General features: G+C 33.7%; 2 protein-coding genes and 2 pseudogenes across 2 annotated transcripts; 2 read left to right on the top strand and 2 right to left on the bottom strand.

The window, feature by feature from the left end:
- The first annotated feature begins 3859 nt into the window (after positions 1 to 3859).
- LOC140990078 (ervatamin-B-like) lies at positions 3860 to 5179 on the top strand (annotated as a pseudogene).
- Positions 5180 to 5680: 501 nt separating this feature from the next.
- Positions 5681 to 6675, bottom strand: LOC140989553 (pentatricopeptide repeat-containing protein At1g06270-like). Its single transcript, XM_073458793.1, has 2 exons — positions 5808 to 6675; positions 5681 to 5753 (listed from the first exon to the last, which is right to left on the bottom strand). Exon 1 carries the CDS (start codon positions 6613 to 6615, stop codon positions 5959 to 5961), a length of 657 nt encoding a protein of 218 aa, XP_073314894.1. The 5' UTR covers positions 6616 to 6675; the 3' UTR covers positions 5681 to 5753; positions 5808 to 5958.
- Positions 6676 to 6958: 283 nt separating this feature from the next.
- LOC140990035 (ras-related protein RABA1f) lies at positions 6959 to 9647 on the top strand. Its single transcript, XM_073459621.1, has 2 exons — positions 6959 to 7283; positions 8902 to 9647. Exons 1-2 carry the CDS (start codon positions 7063 to 7065, stop codon positions 9332 to 9334), a joined length of 654 nt encoding a protein of 217 aa, XP_073315722.1. The 5' UTR covers positions 6959 to 7062; the 3' UTR covers positions 9335 to 9647.
- A 987-nt stretch (positions 9648 to 10634) lies between these two features.
- Positions 10635 to 13726, bottom strand: LOC140990077 (proteasome subunit alpha type-6-like; annotated as a pseudogene).
- Positions 13727 to 15283: the final 1557 nt, after the last annotated feature.

The raw sequence follows: 15283 nt of genomic DNA, 5'->3' as shown, positions 1-15283 counted from the left end.
TATGTTCTGGGTAAATTTCCAGACTAATGCATTGATATGCAAACCACGCTAATCAGCTGAACAATACTACGCAAACCCTATGTAACAGACTTACAAGATCGCCTGAGAAAATATTAGTAGGGAAAATTAAATTCTTGATCAATAGTTCAAAATCATTGTTTTGCGTGTGTATTTCGACCGCTAATATTTATTAAATTCAAATTAATAATTTTTTGTGGTCCTTTTTTTAAAAAGTATATTAATATACTAAATTTTCGCTGTCCTATTTTAGTTGAGAGCTTTCTTATATTCTTTTAATTGCATTTTTCTTTGACATAATTTTTTTTTGGGGGTAGGAATATGGATTTCTAATTTGTTTAACGAGGTTCATGCCAATCCAACTAATTAGCTGTTATCTTTGACATAATAGATTATTAGATAGGAAATAATCTAAAGTGGAAAATATGAGGCAATAAAGTAGTTAATGAGTAATTATTAATTTCCATCTAATTTCGACTTCCCATATCTTCAACGGTATGAAGTGGTCGGCATGTTAGTTTCTTAAAGCAGCAAAATCTGCAGGAAACTTTATTCAATTCCTCAACTCGCACTTGGATAATGATTTATTCGATTTTATATTTGCCATGTTTTACATTAAAATTAATTAATCACGGCTGAATTATAAAAATTATATCAGTGTAACATAATAAAATCTTTTGCATATATTTCACAACTCATCAATATATAACAAACAAGCATAACTAGGGATGTAAATGAACCAAATCGTTTGCGAGCTATTCGAAGCTTGGCTCGATAAAAAACTCGTTTGAGTTTGTTTGTTAATCATATCAAACCAAGCTCAAGCCTAAGGATATTCGGCTCGTGAGCTCGCAAACATGTTCGATAATAGGCTCGCGAGCTCGAGCTCGGCTCGTTTAGGTGGCTCGCATACAAGATTTTGGAATGTTTAATTATATATTGATTTATGTTTTTTAGCTCTTATTTGTGTCGTTTTGGTTATTTATGAATGAATTTACATTTTTATGTCTGATTTAAAATTAGTTTATAGATATATTTCATTTTTAACAAGCTCGATTCAAACTCAAACTCGAGCTCAATTCTATGCTTATCGAGCTCGAAAACGAGACGAGCTCAATCCAGGCTTGTTAAACATGCTAAACGAGCTACTAATGAATCAAGTTCGAGTCTGGCTTGATTAACATGCTAAATGAGCTTTTAACGAGCCGAGCTCGAGCTCAGTAATTTCAATATAAACCGAGCTCGAGCCTGATAATAGAAACTCAAATCGAGCTCCAACTCGATCCTCAAACAATCTTAAACAAACCAAGTTCAAACCTGATACTGTTTGGTTTGGTTTGGATCGCTTACATCCTCAATTTTGGCCCAATATTCATTTGCCCAAAGGCCCAGCTCATGTATCCTTTACTTTCCAAATTTATTTTTAATTATTTCAACACTTCTTCAAATATGTGAAATGGAATTGATTCCAAAGTTTTATATGCATTTTATTCATTAATATACATATCAATACCCTTTTAATCCGAATTTCATCTCAAACGTGCTGATTTCAAGGAATATACAAAGTAATAGATTCATACAAACAAAATGAGATCCGAAGCTGACGTAATACTCACATGTGTAGTACAGCATCAGTACTCTCAATTAAAGATTACCAAAACTGTATAAAAAAAAAAAACACTTGATTGACAACATAAAATACTAAAATTGAAAAAAAAAATAAATGAGAAAAATTGCATTTTGCCCTAATAATAATAATAACAATTATAATAATTGTGATTGGAAAAGCCTTCTAGTATCTTATATTAAACATTATTTATATATATAATTGAATTTTTTTTAAGAAACAAATGATTTATTAACTCTGTTTACCAGTAATTTTCATGCTGCACTTTGTGGAATCCACATTAATTAATTATAAGCTAATAATGATTGACCAAAATCGAATAAAAAAGAAGTAAACTAAAGGATGCGTATGGAAGGACCACATTGATTGATTGGCGTTTGCTTCATTCTATTGCTTTCTCAAGCCCGCGAGTTGTACCATTTTGTAGGCGTGTGAATGTACAAGCATCACAATTATATCATGCACTTATTTTGATTTTTTTGCAATATACACCTCATTCACATAAACTCGTGTGAGACTGACTCACAGATGAATATTATGATATAAATATTCGACCTGACTCAATTTATGAAAAAATATATATCATTTTTTATTACAAAAAATTTTGTTCTCATTATAATTATAGATCAAGTCAATTCATATTACATATAAAAATTCGTAAAATCATCTCTCATAAAAGTAGGGATGGCAATGGGTAGGGTATGGGTCGGATTTCATACATCCATCCCCATACCCATTTATTAAATTCATCCCCATACCCATCCCCATACCCATCGGGTATTGAATTTCATCCCCATACCCATACCCATCGGATTATCGGATACTCATACCCTACCCAAATACCCAATTATCATATACAATTGAATTTTTTCAAATTTNTATATATATTAATTTAAACGGGTATTCGGGTCGGGTGTGGGTCGGATTATATCAAACCCGCCTCCATACCCGAACCCGAAAATCCCCATACCCGATTACCCAATTATTTAATCGGGTCTAAAAATCCCTCCATACCCTCTTCTATTCGGGTCGGGTATCGGATCCTCCAACGAGTTCGGAGGAAATTGTCATCCTTACATAAAAGACCTAATCATCTTCGGTTCAAGCCACCCGACGTGCATGGTACAAATTTATTTAACAATTGTTGTATCTTTCACTTGTGACGAAATAATTATAGGTCGAGGTAGAAATAATTTTAATTAAATAAAACAAATATTTTATATTTTATTATAATATATTGCATGCCATATGTCAAGCAAGCCATGATTAGGGAGATACTTTTATGATATAAATTAACAAAAAGTTAAAAAAAGAGAACCATATTTCCAATCATATAAATTTTATATATGTTGTAATTAAAATTATTGCTCTAAACGTACCGTAATGAATAAATAGTAAAGGCGGCTATATATAAACTATACCTCTAAGTTTGCTATGATCATACATTAAAGCTCCAAATTACAAAATTAGGCGTTGGGCACGTTTCATATTACGAATCTCGTGGATATTAGTCAGTGTTCTAAAAAGTAATAGACCGACGATCACTGCGAAGCTGCCTTGACCTTTCTTTACTTCTACAGAATCGACCAGCTATCAAGACATCACCTAACACCCAACAATGATTTCTAACAAACCATTTCCATTTACAAACGTATGTAGTTGTCAAAAAAATTCAAAACCCATCATTTACGTAGCCTGAAATCTGAAATTAGTTACTGTAATTTATGAACTACTAAGAGCCTAGATCATCAAACAAACCTCAGTTAATTATATCTTATGATGAAAAATCTTAAGATTCCCAAATTCACTTGTTATTTTCCTACCTACACATCAAGTTTTGATAATAACACAACCACCCAGAAAATAATAATTAAACTTACCTTAAAACAGTAGAAATTAGATGAGAACAGAAGATGAGCAAATTTCCTCTTTCTCCTACTTTTCCCTACACTGATGGAAGACGGCTACTGTGTTCTAGTGAGGTTTTTTTTATCCTCAATTTATGTTTAAACCACTAATGGACCAAATTCAATTGTTTAATGTTTTATTTTAAAGCCATTAACTTTTATTAGTATTGAAATTAACTATATCAACATCTCTAACTAAGATTTGAGTGTTACATCTGTAGTCTTTCAGGTGCATATTTTGGCCAAGATAAGAGCGAGGACATCATGAATTCCATGATGAAGAGGTACCAAGCTTGGCTGATACAATATGGACGAAGATATGAGAACAGAGATGAATGGAATTTTGCGATTCGAGATTTACCAGTCAAATGTAGTATTGGTTGATTTGATCAATTCTCAGAATCTTCCTTACAGACTTACAGATAATGAATTTGCAGACATGACTAACCTGGAATTCATCGAAATACCTGGGTTATTGGAGTCGTGGCCAATGGCAGGCAGAGGACCAAAACAACTGCACGTTTGATGATTCTTCAGTGCCGTTTAGCAGAGACTGGAGGAAGTTTGGCGCTGTTACTCCAATCAAGAATTAAGGAATTTGTGGTGAACATCTAATATCATGTTTAGCCTTGTTAATGTGCCAATAAATGAAATAACCAAAATCTTATCTCACCATTTAGTAAACATTCGCGGTAACATCATATAATATTTACACCACCATTTCGAAAATAATTATTCAACTTCTTCGATGTCAAGAAAGTATATTTCCTTGAAATGATTTTTAGAAGACACGCTGGTAAATGCCAAGAAAGGGTAATAGTAGGTTTACAGCAACTTATTGAACTTCAAAATCATTGGTGTGACGACTGCGAATCGTACTAAAATGCAAATCGTCAGCTAGAAACTATTTTGCCAATGATATAGCAAACAGAGATTTATTTCAAGGAAGAATGCTTGAAAGAAACGAATGTATACTGATAACCAGATAAACATGTTTCATCACAGGCAGTCGTTGGGCTTTATCCGCAGTAGCGGCGGCAGTGGAAGGCATCAACAAGATCAAGACTGGGAAATTGGTGTCTTTGTGAGAACGAGAGCTTGTATACTGTGACTACAAGGGAGAAAATGAAGGTTGTAACGAAGGATACATGGAAAAGGCATTTGAATTTATAAAAAATAATGATGGCATAACCACGGAAAAAAAACTATCCTTATGAAGGGGTACGTGGGAATTGTAAAAGTGACAAAGCAAAAGCAAATGCAGTAGCGATAAATGGCTATGTATCAGTTGTCTCCTAAAAATGAGAAGGCCTTGCAAGTTGCAGTGGCAAAACAACCAGTAGCAGTAGCCATTGATGCTGGAGGCTACAAATTTCAATTGTATTCTAGTGGGATCTTACCTGGCTACTGTGGAAAAGATTTAAATCATGTAGTAGTTGTTGTGGGCTTTGGTGTAGAAAATGGTGAGAAGTACTGGCTCGTGAAGAACTCGTGGGGGACTAGCTGGAGTGAGGAAGGATATGTCAAAATTAAGCGTGATTCTTCTGATAAGAATGGTGAATGCGGCATTGCATTGGAGGCCAGCTACCCCACTAAAGGTCGAAGAATGTTTGACGGCAAATGCTAGACTCCAGGGCATGCCTTTGATAAAAATTTCCACAAACTAAAGTTATATGATCAAGCAATAAATCTTGGGTAAAACCAAAGCAGTTTTCGAGACTATTATACAAATAATACAAAAGTAATTGGAAGGTTATTTGTTATTGATATTATTATATAAATCATATAAGATACTAACAGATGAATGTTTGGACCCACAGAACTCAGAATTAACACTTGCAAATATGATGTTTTCTCATATGTAGCACCAGAAATTTCGTTGCTAAGTGCATCACGCTTTTGGATGGAGTGATTTGGACATAAGAGAAGGATTTGATGGATTATTTACAAATGGCTACATGTCGTGACAATTTGAAACATGTTATATTAAATTAACAATCACGGTGATACGATAATACAGGCTAACTTGAACATCAACAAATTTGTGATGCCATAGTTATTACAAAATGGATCTGACTGAACAAACATCTTACGGAATTAGTTACCTTTATACTTACAAGTTGGTAAAGATGGATGTGATGTCCACTAAAACATTTGAATATCGTCTTTACAAATATGTGATTGCTGTTATAACAGGTAATCTAACACTTTGCAGCGGAGTACCGATGTCTCGAAAAAGCTTCGAAAAACAAAACCTGATAATTGTTTCTGCTGTAACTCCAACATCCAAATGCCTTTATGACCAATCAAGCCAGCTTATTGCCAAGGGTGATGCAACAGCAACTCATGCAAAAATAAATCTGACTTTCCGCTTTGCCAAAAAGCATTCAAAAAGAAGTTAAAATGCTAAGATTTTAATTCTGCCAATCTCTTCCGCACAACATTGGCAAGCTCCAATTCACCAACACTAACCAATCCCTCAAACACCCGCTGCCTCACTTTGATGTATGGTATAAAACCTCTTCCAGTCATTCTAATAACAAACTTTCCGGCCAAAACGAAATGACGTCCCTCCAAGCAACCCTCGAGAACTGATTCATAGGCCTCAAATCCAATATACACTTCCTCGCCTTCTAAAAACTCGAGCATCTCTACTGATCTCCATATGTCCCTGTTAGCACGCATTGCACCAATTGCTTTTACCATGGTATCTTGCCTTGGATTCAGTCCATGCTTGCTCACCATTTCCTTCACCATTCCTAGAACCTCAGGTGTCATTCTTAGCTCACTCATTTCACTGATCAAAGCTCCATAACTATCCAAATCTGGAATGCAACCAGCCTTGCTCATGCCATGCAAGACTTTAATTGCTTCTTCTAACCGATCAACTTTGCAGAGCGACATAATAAGGTAATTGCAAGTCCCACAGTCAGGAGAGTACCCAATTGAGTGCATTTCAGATAGGATACCACAAACAGACTGCAATTTCTGTAGGCGTTCAACCCATGCTTTAACAAGTAGCAGATGAGTTTGTGAAACAGGACGACAACCGGAACGAAGCATTCGTTGCAGGATAGCAAACGCAAGTGGGAGAGGATCGGAGCTTTCAAGAGCATAGATCAGGAGTAAGGAATAGACATTTCATATGACTTTTTGTGAATAATAAAAAAGTCTTAATATAAAATTAAGGGGGTTCGAATTCTGAAAACAAGAACAACCCCCTCCCTAATTAAGGAAAAAATCAAAAAATTATACCTACATCTATTTATTAAAAAAAGGTGTTAAAAACATAAAAGTTTTAATATAAATAAAAGAAAATTACTAAAAAAAATTGGAAAGTAAAAGAAAATCAGTAATTAGGCAATCAAGATTATAAGAACAGATAATAATAATTGAAATAGAAAAAAAAAAGGTTTGAATAGATCCTGGGTCATCTCTCTCCCTCTTTCCGAAAACGGGGCACACCCCTTTTACATTTCTTCGCTCTCTCGCAAATATACACACACATTCATGGGTGCATATCGAGCGGACGATGACTACGACTACTTGTTCAAGGTTGTATTGATCGGCGATTCCGGTGTCGGAAAATCCAATTTGCTCTCCAGATTCACTCGCAACGAGTTCAGCTTGGAGTCGAAGTCTACTATTGGCGTCGAATTCGCCACTCGAAGCATCCGCGTCGACGAGAAAGTTGTCAAGGCTCAGATTTGGGATACCGCTGGTCAAGAACGGTATTATTACTCAGCGTTCTAAATTTTTTGTGGAAATGAGTGTAGTATAATCTATGAAGGTTTGCATTGGGAGGAGCGTTTTGTTGGTTTGAGATCTCTGCCTTGATTGTGGCAATGACGATTTTTCCTTTTAGATTTTTGAGATCTAGGGTTTTGAAGATAGCATGATCTGTTTTGTAGCCGTTGATAATATAAGGATTAGATCTGACGCTTTTTTAGCTTAGATCTATCTGCAATTTGCAATGGATGGTTTTAGCTATTTCTGACATCTGTTGGATTTAGCTCAACCGTTGTCAGATTTTATCAGACGCGATTGATTTACCAACGTATATGTTGCATTTAACATTAGATTTGTTAATAGTTTAGAAAACTAGCAACAATTAAGGTTGTGAAAATTTGGATGAGCTGAAGCCCTCAACATTGACTTTCTGGAGAATGTTTTTGTATGGAACCATGATAAATTATCCATCAGTGTACTGGTGTACTTGCGAAATTTAAATCAATAGCATGCAATTTATCCTATTTATAATGACCTATAATTATATGTAAGTTTTGGTATTTCCAAGTACGAGAACATACCTGGAAATCTACATGGACACCATGAAATTTGTTCAAAGTAAACTCACACGTCTTGAACATCACTGGTGTTACTGTTGTAAGGTAATTTTTCTTTCAAGATTATGAAGTTTACTGAACCTACGCATCGTCAGCCTTCGTGCATGTTATTGTAAATTGTTATAACTAGTCTATATAATGCATCAAACTTTGGGCTATTGCATGTAGTTTAATGCCTATCATCATTTTTCATGTAAAGACCAATCATTATTCCTTGTAACACCAAGCTGCTAATAATGGTGGCATATGGGTTATTGTATGTAATATAATGCAACTATCATTTTTCATGGAAAGACCGATTGGTTTTCCTTGTGATACCAAGCTGCGAACAAAAAGTGTCATTTCTTGAAGTATGTGGACCTGTAAAATTATTTGTGTTCCTAGAAATATGATAGGGCAGTAAGGAACTAAATGCCATATAATTTCCTGTTTTTATGTTTCTCTTTTTCCGGAGTTGTTTAAGAAGATGTTGAGTTATTATGCTCTTGACATTTAGCTACATAACTATTGATCGTGTGATGTCACTTTTCAGAAAGTTATAAAGCTATGATATTCACATTAGAATGCGTATGAATCTATGTATTCGATGACAAAGGTTTTGTTAGTATCTCACATTCACATATCTTGAGTTTTGACCTTATTAGTCCCAAAAATGCCCTTTCCCCTAGCAAAATCAACAATCTCTTTCCTCCTCTAGACCTCTACATTGTAATTATAATTCATTTAGAGGGAAATTTAGTCATAGAGCGGAAAGATTCTTAATTTATCTCACCCACAATCATACCAACCATAATACTATTTATCACCGTATATTACATTTCCCTATCAATCATTTCTTTTATCATTTATTTAATAATCATTCAATAATCTCATCATTCGAACCAAGCGTGCCCTAAGTCTGTTTTGGCATAGCAAATGTTAATCTAACTTTTATGGCTGTGCTTTATTTTTTGGTGTTAACTTTTATAACATTAAACCTGATCTGACGTGCTATTTGCTGTAGATATCGTGCAATCACAAGTGCCTACTATCGAGGAGCTGTTGGTGCATTGCTTGTTTATGATGTTACGCGCCATGTTACTTTTGAGAACGTTGAGAGATGGTTGAAGGAACTAAGGGATCATACAGATTCAAGCATTGTCATCATGCTTGTTGGAAACAAGGCTGATTTACGTCATTTGCGTGCTGTTTCCACTGAAGATGCAACAGCTTTTGCTGAGAAGGAGAACACTTTTTTCATGGAAACTTCTGCCCTGGAATCAATGAACGTGGAAAATGCCTTCACAGAAGTGCTTACTCAGATACATCGTGTCGTCAGCAGAAAAGCACTTGAGGCTAGTGATGATCCGGCTACTTTGCCGAAAGGGCAGACCATAAATGTTGGCTCAAAGGATGATGTTTCAGCAGTAAAGAAATCTGGGTGTTGCTCTACTTGAAAAAAGCTAACTCAATGCAGCAACATTTTTTTATTGAGTTTTATATTCTGGTATCTGTTTGATGATTTCATTGTATACATCAATCACTTGGATTATTTGGCCCGAAAAGTCAAACTCGTCGGCATACACATATTTGTTCAGCTTAAAAAGATACCCTCAGAGTTAGGCTCTCACTCGCTCCTCTCAATTTTTATAATCGGGATCTTTTGTTTCATGAAAGAATATTATTTTTTGGTAAGATCGAGACAAGATTATGGTAGGTTGTTGATTCGAATATGAAGTTAGATATGTAATTGGAATTGCAGTTGCTCTATGTACTCCGGTTTGATGGTTAATGATGTGATTTGTGTTTTATGAAATTCAAATTTTCTACAACACTTGTGTTACATCTTGTAAGCGTCTGTTGAGAACGTTGCTTTTGGTGGGAGACTTTACTTGGTCATTGTCGTACATATGCGTAGATTTTCAGTGATTTTAATGGGTTCGAAACTTTGAAATTAATTACGTGTCCAGATTTGGGCATCCCGTTTGTCTCTTTGTATTGTTGTGTTTTTCAATCAGCATATTTTTATGGCAGGAGATTGAGCAGTTTCAAATGGTAGTGTGGTATGATTCCTTGGGGCCAAGGAAGCTAGATAGCAAATACACTTTCGAGGCTTTGGGCCTCAGCTTGGTGTTCCTATAAATTGGGTCGCTCTAAAAGCTCAAATAATGAGCATTATTACTCAAATTTTCCATTATATTACTCTTTAGAAGAAAGAGATTATTATTATTATAAAGTAGGCAATTTTACTTGCTGCTTTTCTTTATTCTGTAAAAAATGTTTTCTATAAATATCGTAAAGCACTTTCAAAATGCCTTTGTGCTCATAATTTACACCCTACAATATCAAAAATCATAAGCTGTCCCCTTGGGATTTGTTTAACGTTTATATCTTTTTAGTACTTTATTTGTACCAGCGATTCTACCTCTATGAACAATTGTGTGTGTGTAAATTAGTTTTTTGTGTATAATTCTTTTTGGCATTAACTATTAAGTAATATTTATACAAAAAATTTAAATATTATAACTATAGAATTCTATGGATGACTTTAGACCAACTGTTTAAATAAGGGTTGTATGAAAACATAGTGCTTCCCCCTACAAGGCTACACGAATCAAATGTCGCCAAGCTTAAAGGAAAACGGGTACTTGGTTTCAATCAAAGCTACTGAACTCGGGAAAAAACTTGAATTGCCACTTTATTTTTAGTACAATGCTGCAAAGAATTATGAAAAAGTAATTATGCAGCAATGAATCATAGAGAATGAATTTGTATAAATTCAACATAGAGAAACAATTGAGTGAGATAAATCTAAATCCGAACATGGAACATATTCAGTAAAGATGAATGCATATGAGGTTCGATGATTTCACAATCCAGACAAATGTGGAAACACCCTCGGACTCTTTTCCCCACGAATCAAAACATTAGTATGCACTCAAATCAGAATTAAGTATACATTTGGATAACCTCGGAAGGGATCAGTCGCGCTCACTAATGGCAGTCAAGTGCTCTTCAATCTCCTCAGTTGACAATACTTTGAACAATGGATCGTCTTTCCTCACAACACCAACCTGGTATAAACATCAAAAGATGTCACCAAGTTCCAACCCTCGGGAAAATATAATAAGAGAGTAGCATATATAAGTTTAGAAAGCAATCCGTTGACATGTGACAAAAATGTAGAAGATGCGCATTTAAAGCACATTTGTGCCTGATATTAGACAATATATTTACAAATAAGGTTTCATCCCTTGAACAAAGTATATAATCAGTTTCGCTTTCATTTTCTCAATAGTTAAGTTTACACTATGAAAGAAATACAGAAGAACTAAAGAAACAATAAAAAGACCTTGGCTCCAGTTTCAGAAAATATGAATACAGCGGAAAGACTACCTCGATCTCAGTAGCTTTGAAATCCTCCTGGAGAACAGACTGCAGAGCAGAAATTGTTGTCTGCGGTAAAAGGCATTGCAACATTAGAATGCAAGTTCTTGAGATCAATAATGTAGCTGAACTTCTAACCAGGAAGTTTGTTTCATAAGAAAACCTAAACAAAAGTTTTTGCCTCCAAGAATAAACTGAATAACAAAACGCATTAGATTTCAAGAAATTTTGGAAGTGGGGTCCTCAGTTGGAGGGTTAAAGAAACATTAAGCAACTTTACAAAGCATTCAAGACAGGTTCATACATTTATAATCAAGAGCAGGTAGCCAACTGTCGGTTGTTTTTTAATGAAACTTTTCATTAAAACGCTAATATCACCCAAAAAAGGCATTGCCCTAAATTTAACCAACATGTATGGTATTCAGCCTAGCAAATAATACACTCAGAATCCAAAATCAAAGCATTATTAATGAGGAGTGCATATGCGGTGAACCTATTTTATTACCCGTACGGTTTCCTCGTAGGAGAATGCCTGATCATTTTTCATTTTCTTCTCTAGAAAATTAATGGCTTCTTGATCTTTGCTCCAGCACTTGTTGCCTGCCAGAAATAAATGGAAGCTAATACCCAATGGAAGATCAAAGAGTAACCAAAAAAAAAGAAGAAAATAAATTACTGCTACTCTATGAGTCTTATCACAAAAGTACATGTTTCTCCGAAACTAAATGCTACAAGTTAAAGTTATATAATTGAGTTCCATCTAAAACTCCATGACATTCAAATAGATACTCTTACTTTGGGATCTCTAGGAGGTAACTTACACAGTACACATCAAAGCCAAAGGGAACATGGAAAGGAGAAAACAAAGGATACGGAAAAGACGCCAATCACCAAGGTGGCATGACTATAATAAATACACTAAATCACAACTCAGTCACAATATCATCATTCATCCAATACCACAGATATAGAATTGTGATCCTGGTTGCAGCATTCAAGTTTCAAGGGAAGCCAGTCACTCTTGACAAACCAAGAAGATTTTATAAAGATATTTCCAAAACCTTCGAGAATTAAATTCACAATGCCAAAGCAAGTATGGAAATTAATCAGTTGGAGCTAATGTATAGAATAATCGTGCCAAAACTCGAAGAGCCATGTGCATCAGATTCAACACTGACGAGTCTAGTCCAAGCCATAAGTTTGCATGGGCATTTAAAATCCTCACGGGAATAGAATTAAGAATGTCCTATCTAGCTAACCATCATAGAAGATAGTGCAAGAGTTGAGAAAAAAATTAATGACCGTTTCAAATTCAATTTCCAGAAAGCCCCAGTTGGAGGTTTCATGGATTCTTATGTAAGAAGATACTACACTAGATGTCCTCAAGAGTTCAAATTTTAGTAATAACATTGGTTTACAAAAATTAAAATTGATATATTAAGCAAACGGCAAAAAGGATGACGGATATTCACAAACAAATAGAACAACAAATATAAAAGCAGAAATGAAACAATTTTTAAGATTCATTTCAAAAGATGGAACGTCCAAATTACCTTATGACCAAAGAAATGACCGGCAGGATCACACTTGAAGAGCTGAGGACCCTTCTCTTCATCAATTCCCAGGATCATAGCAACTGCCACATTAAAAGACACATGGATGAATAAAGCTTATTATACAATGAGACATTCTATTTCTAAGATGAGTTTGTAAGAGTAGAAATAATCTGCAACTACTAACCGACTCCAAGTGGTCTCATATAGGCATGTTGGGTGTAAACCTGAGACTTGTCAGCAATCCTGCAGTATGGATACATATAGCACTATGATTCGAGTGAAACTGAAAAACTAAACGTCTGGAGAAAACAAGCATCATATTATTTTTATTATAAAAGCGTAATTTTTGAACCATTAAAGAATTCATTGCAACAGATATCCCAAACAACTACCTATAAACACAATTTTTTGAAGATCGGAGTATAGAACTGTCACACTATTTTAGGAAAAAATCAGAAACAGAATTGGAATAGCTTTGTATAATTGGCTGGCAATTCATCACAATCCTAGGATTACATTGCGCTAAATGTTCCACAGAACATATGAGCATAGAATAATCAGGAACAAATGATTTATCAACAAAAGCACTCCACCTCGACAAACAACATAGAACCAATGCACCAACAAATTGGAATTTTGCTGCAAAAAAATTACCAAATCAACATACCATCCCTTTCAAAAAAACAAAGTAACATACCATCGCGCCAATTCGTCGACAGGCATTTCATAGCCATATCTAAAGCGAAACTCAGCAGCTTCGTTCCTTGCTTGTTGAACCAAAGTCCTTGCATCGGCTGGAAGGGGACCAACAAAAAGATCAAATAAACCAACTTTTGACAATAAAAATGATATAGAGATTCTTACAATGATAAAATATGGGTTCCCAGACTTATACTGGAATATCATATATCAATATTACATAATATTTTGTACTAATTTTCATTCGAGAAAAAACATACGTCATTAATATCAAAATTTGTTATAAATATTTGGATACTCAAAAATCATATATTAGTGAGTCAGTGAGATATTTGAAATATTTAATACTCAAATATCATATATCAATACCAGATTTTAAATTTTGGTACCGAATTTTTATCCGAAAAAACTTGTCATTAATACCAAAATTTGTGTACATGTTTAGTACTCAAAAATCATAAAGTAATCAAATCTGAAACATTTAATACTCAAATATCATATATTAATAGCATTTCAGTATCAGATATAAAATATTTAGTTTTGAAATATAATATATTGTTTCATATTTTCAATGTTTTATACCGAAAAATACATGTGGACACACGAGATAAGAAACATTTTTGGTGTTAGTAAACTAGGACAAAAAATGAACTTGACAAAGACTGAACACATATTTAATTGTTATTAGGATAATTTATTGATCATTTGCTCTTAGAAGATCATATATTTCCAAGTTTTTTTTAAAAGAAAAACACTACTGGATTGGTCTATTTTCCAATGATGTAGCAAATAATTATTTAATTTAATATATACCACGTATATGAGTTTTCTTAGTATATATTCGGAAAAATATCATTTAATATGGTTTAATTTAAGGTGACATGTATCTCACTGATTTCGTGCTTTTAACTTAGCGAAAGCACGTTAGCGTTAGACCTCGAAAAGAATTCATACAAAAGCCCAAATAGAATCAAAATGCGGCCCAAATATTTTGTATGGCTGGGTGGGTAAAGACAGGAGACCGAATAATTCAGACCCAAATTAGAATAAATCTATATTATATATACTTTATTATTAAGTTTGAGATTATTAAAACAATTAACTTTTGATGTTATGACATGTTTTAGCAATTATATATTTTAATAAAATATTAAAAAAACTTTAATGCAAACAAATCATATGTAACTTAGAAGATATAATTTTTGTTTTTTAAATTCAATTCCTACTTTTGTCTTCTTTTTTTCCCTTTTATTTAGTTTCTAATTCATATATCAAAATTATAGTGTAGTCTCTCAGTATTTCTTATAATTACAATTTGATCCTCATTTAAATATAAATCAAATAAATTGTAAAAAAATATCGTATAAGAACGCAACGCATACATCGGTGCACTATTATATATAATACATACTCACTGGACCTTTGAGTTAGATAATAAATTTTGGAAATATATAACTTTAATCTTAAATAATAATAGATACATACAAAATTTAACATTTTATTCATGTATATCTATTCTATGTATAATATTTGAGTCGCAGTAATTCTCGGAATCTTCAAAATATCTCTCTTTCTATTTTAAGCCTCCTATATATCTTTTAAAATGAAAAAATAAATTCGTGTATTTAAAATTATTGTTAAAAAAAATAAATTTATTTTAAATTTTCAATTTTTTTAAAGAAAATCTACATATTCACATAATGCGTGTAAATTTTAATGAAATTAGAATTTAGAATAGGGAAATATGAAATTATAGAGCGTGTG

The sequence above is a fragment of the Primulina huaijiensis genome, chromosome 12, assembly GCF_012295235.1.
Source record: "Primulina huaijiensis isolate GDHJ02 chromosome 12, ASM1229523v2, whole genome shotgun sequence".
Classification (NCBI taxonomy): Eukaryota; Viridiplantae; Streptophyta; class Magnoliopsida; order Lamiales; family Gesneriaceae; genus Primulina; species Primulina huaijiensis.
This window is presented reverse-complemented; position numbering and strand designations above follow the sequence as displayed.

Bases quoted from the DNA above. Each gene is read 5' to 3' on its own strand.
- LOC140989553 (XM_073458793.1), bottom strand. From the start codon at position 6,615: ATGCTTCGTTCCGGTTGTCGTCCTGTTTCACAAACTCATCTGCTACTT.
- LOC140990035 (XM_073459621.1), top strand. From the start codon at position 7,063: ATGGGTGCATATCGAGCGGACGATGACTACGACTACTTGTTCAAGGTT. The intron at 7,284-8,901 runs GTATTATTACTC...TATTTGCTGTAG, and splicing joins GATACCGCTGGTCAAGAACG to ATATCGTGCAATCACAAGTG.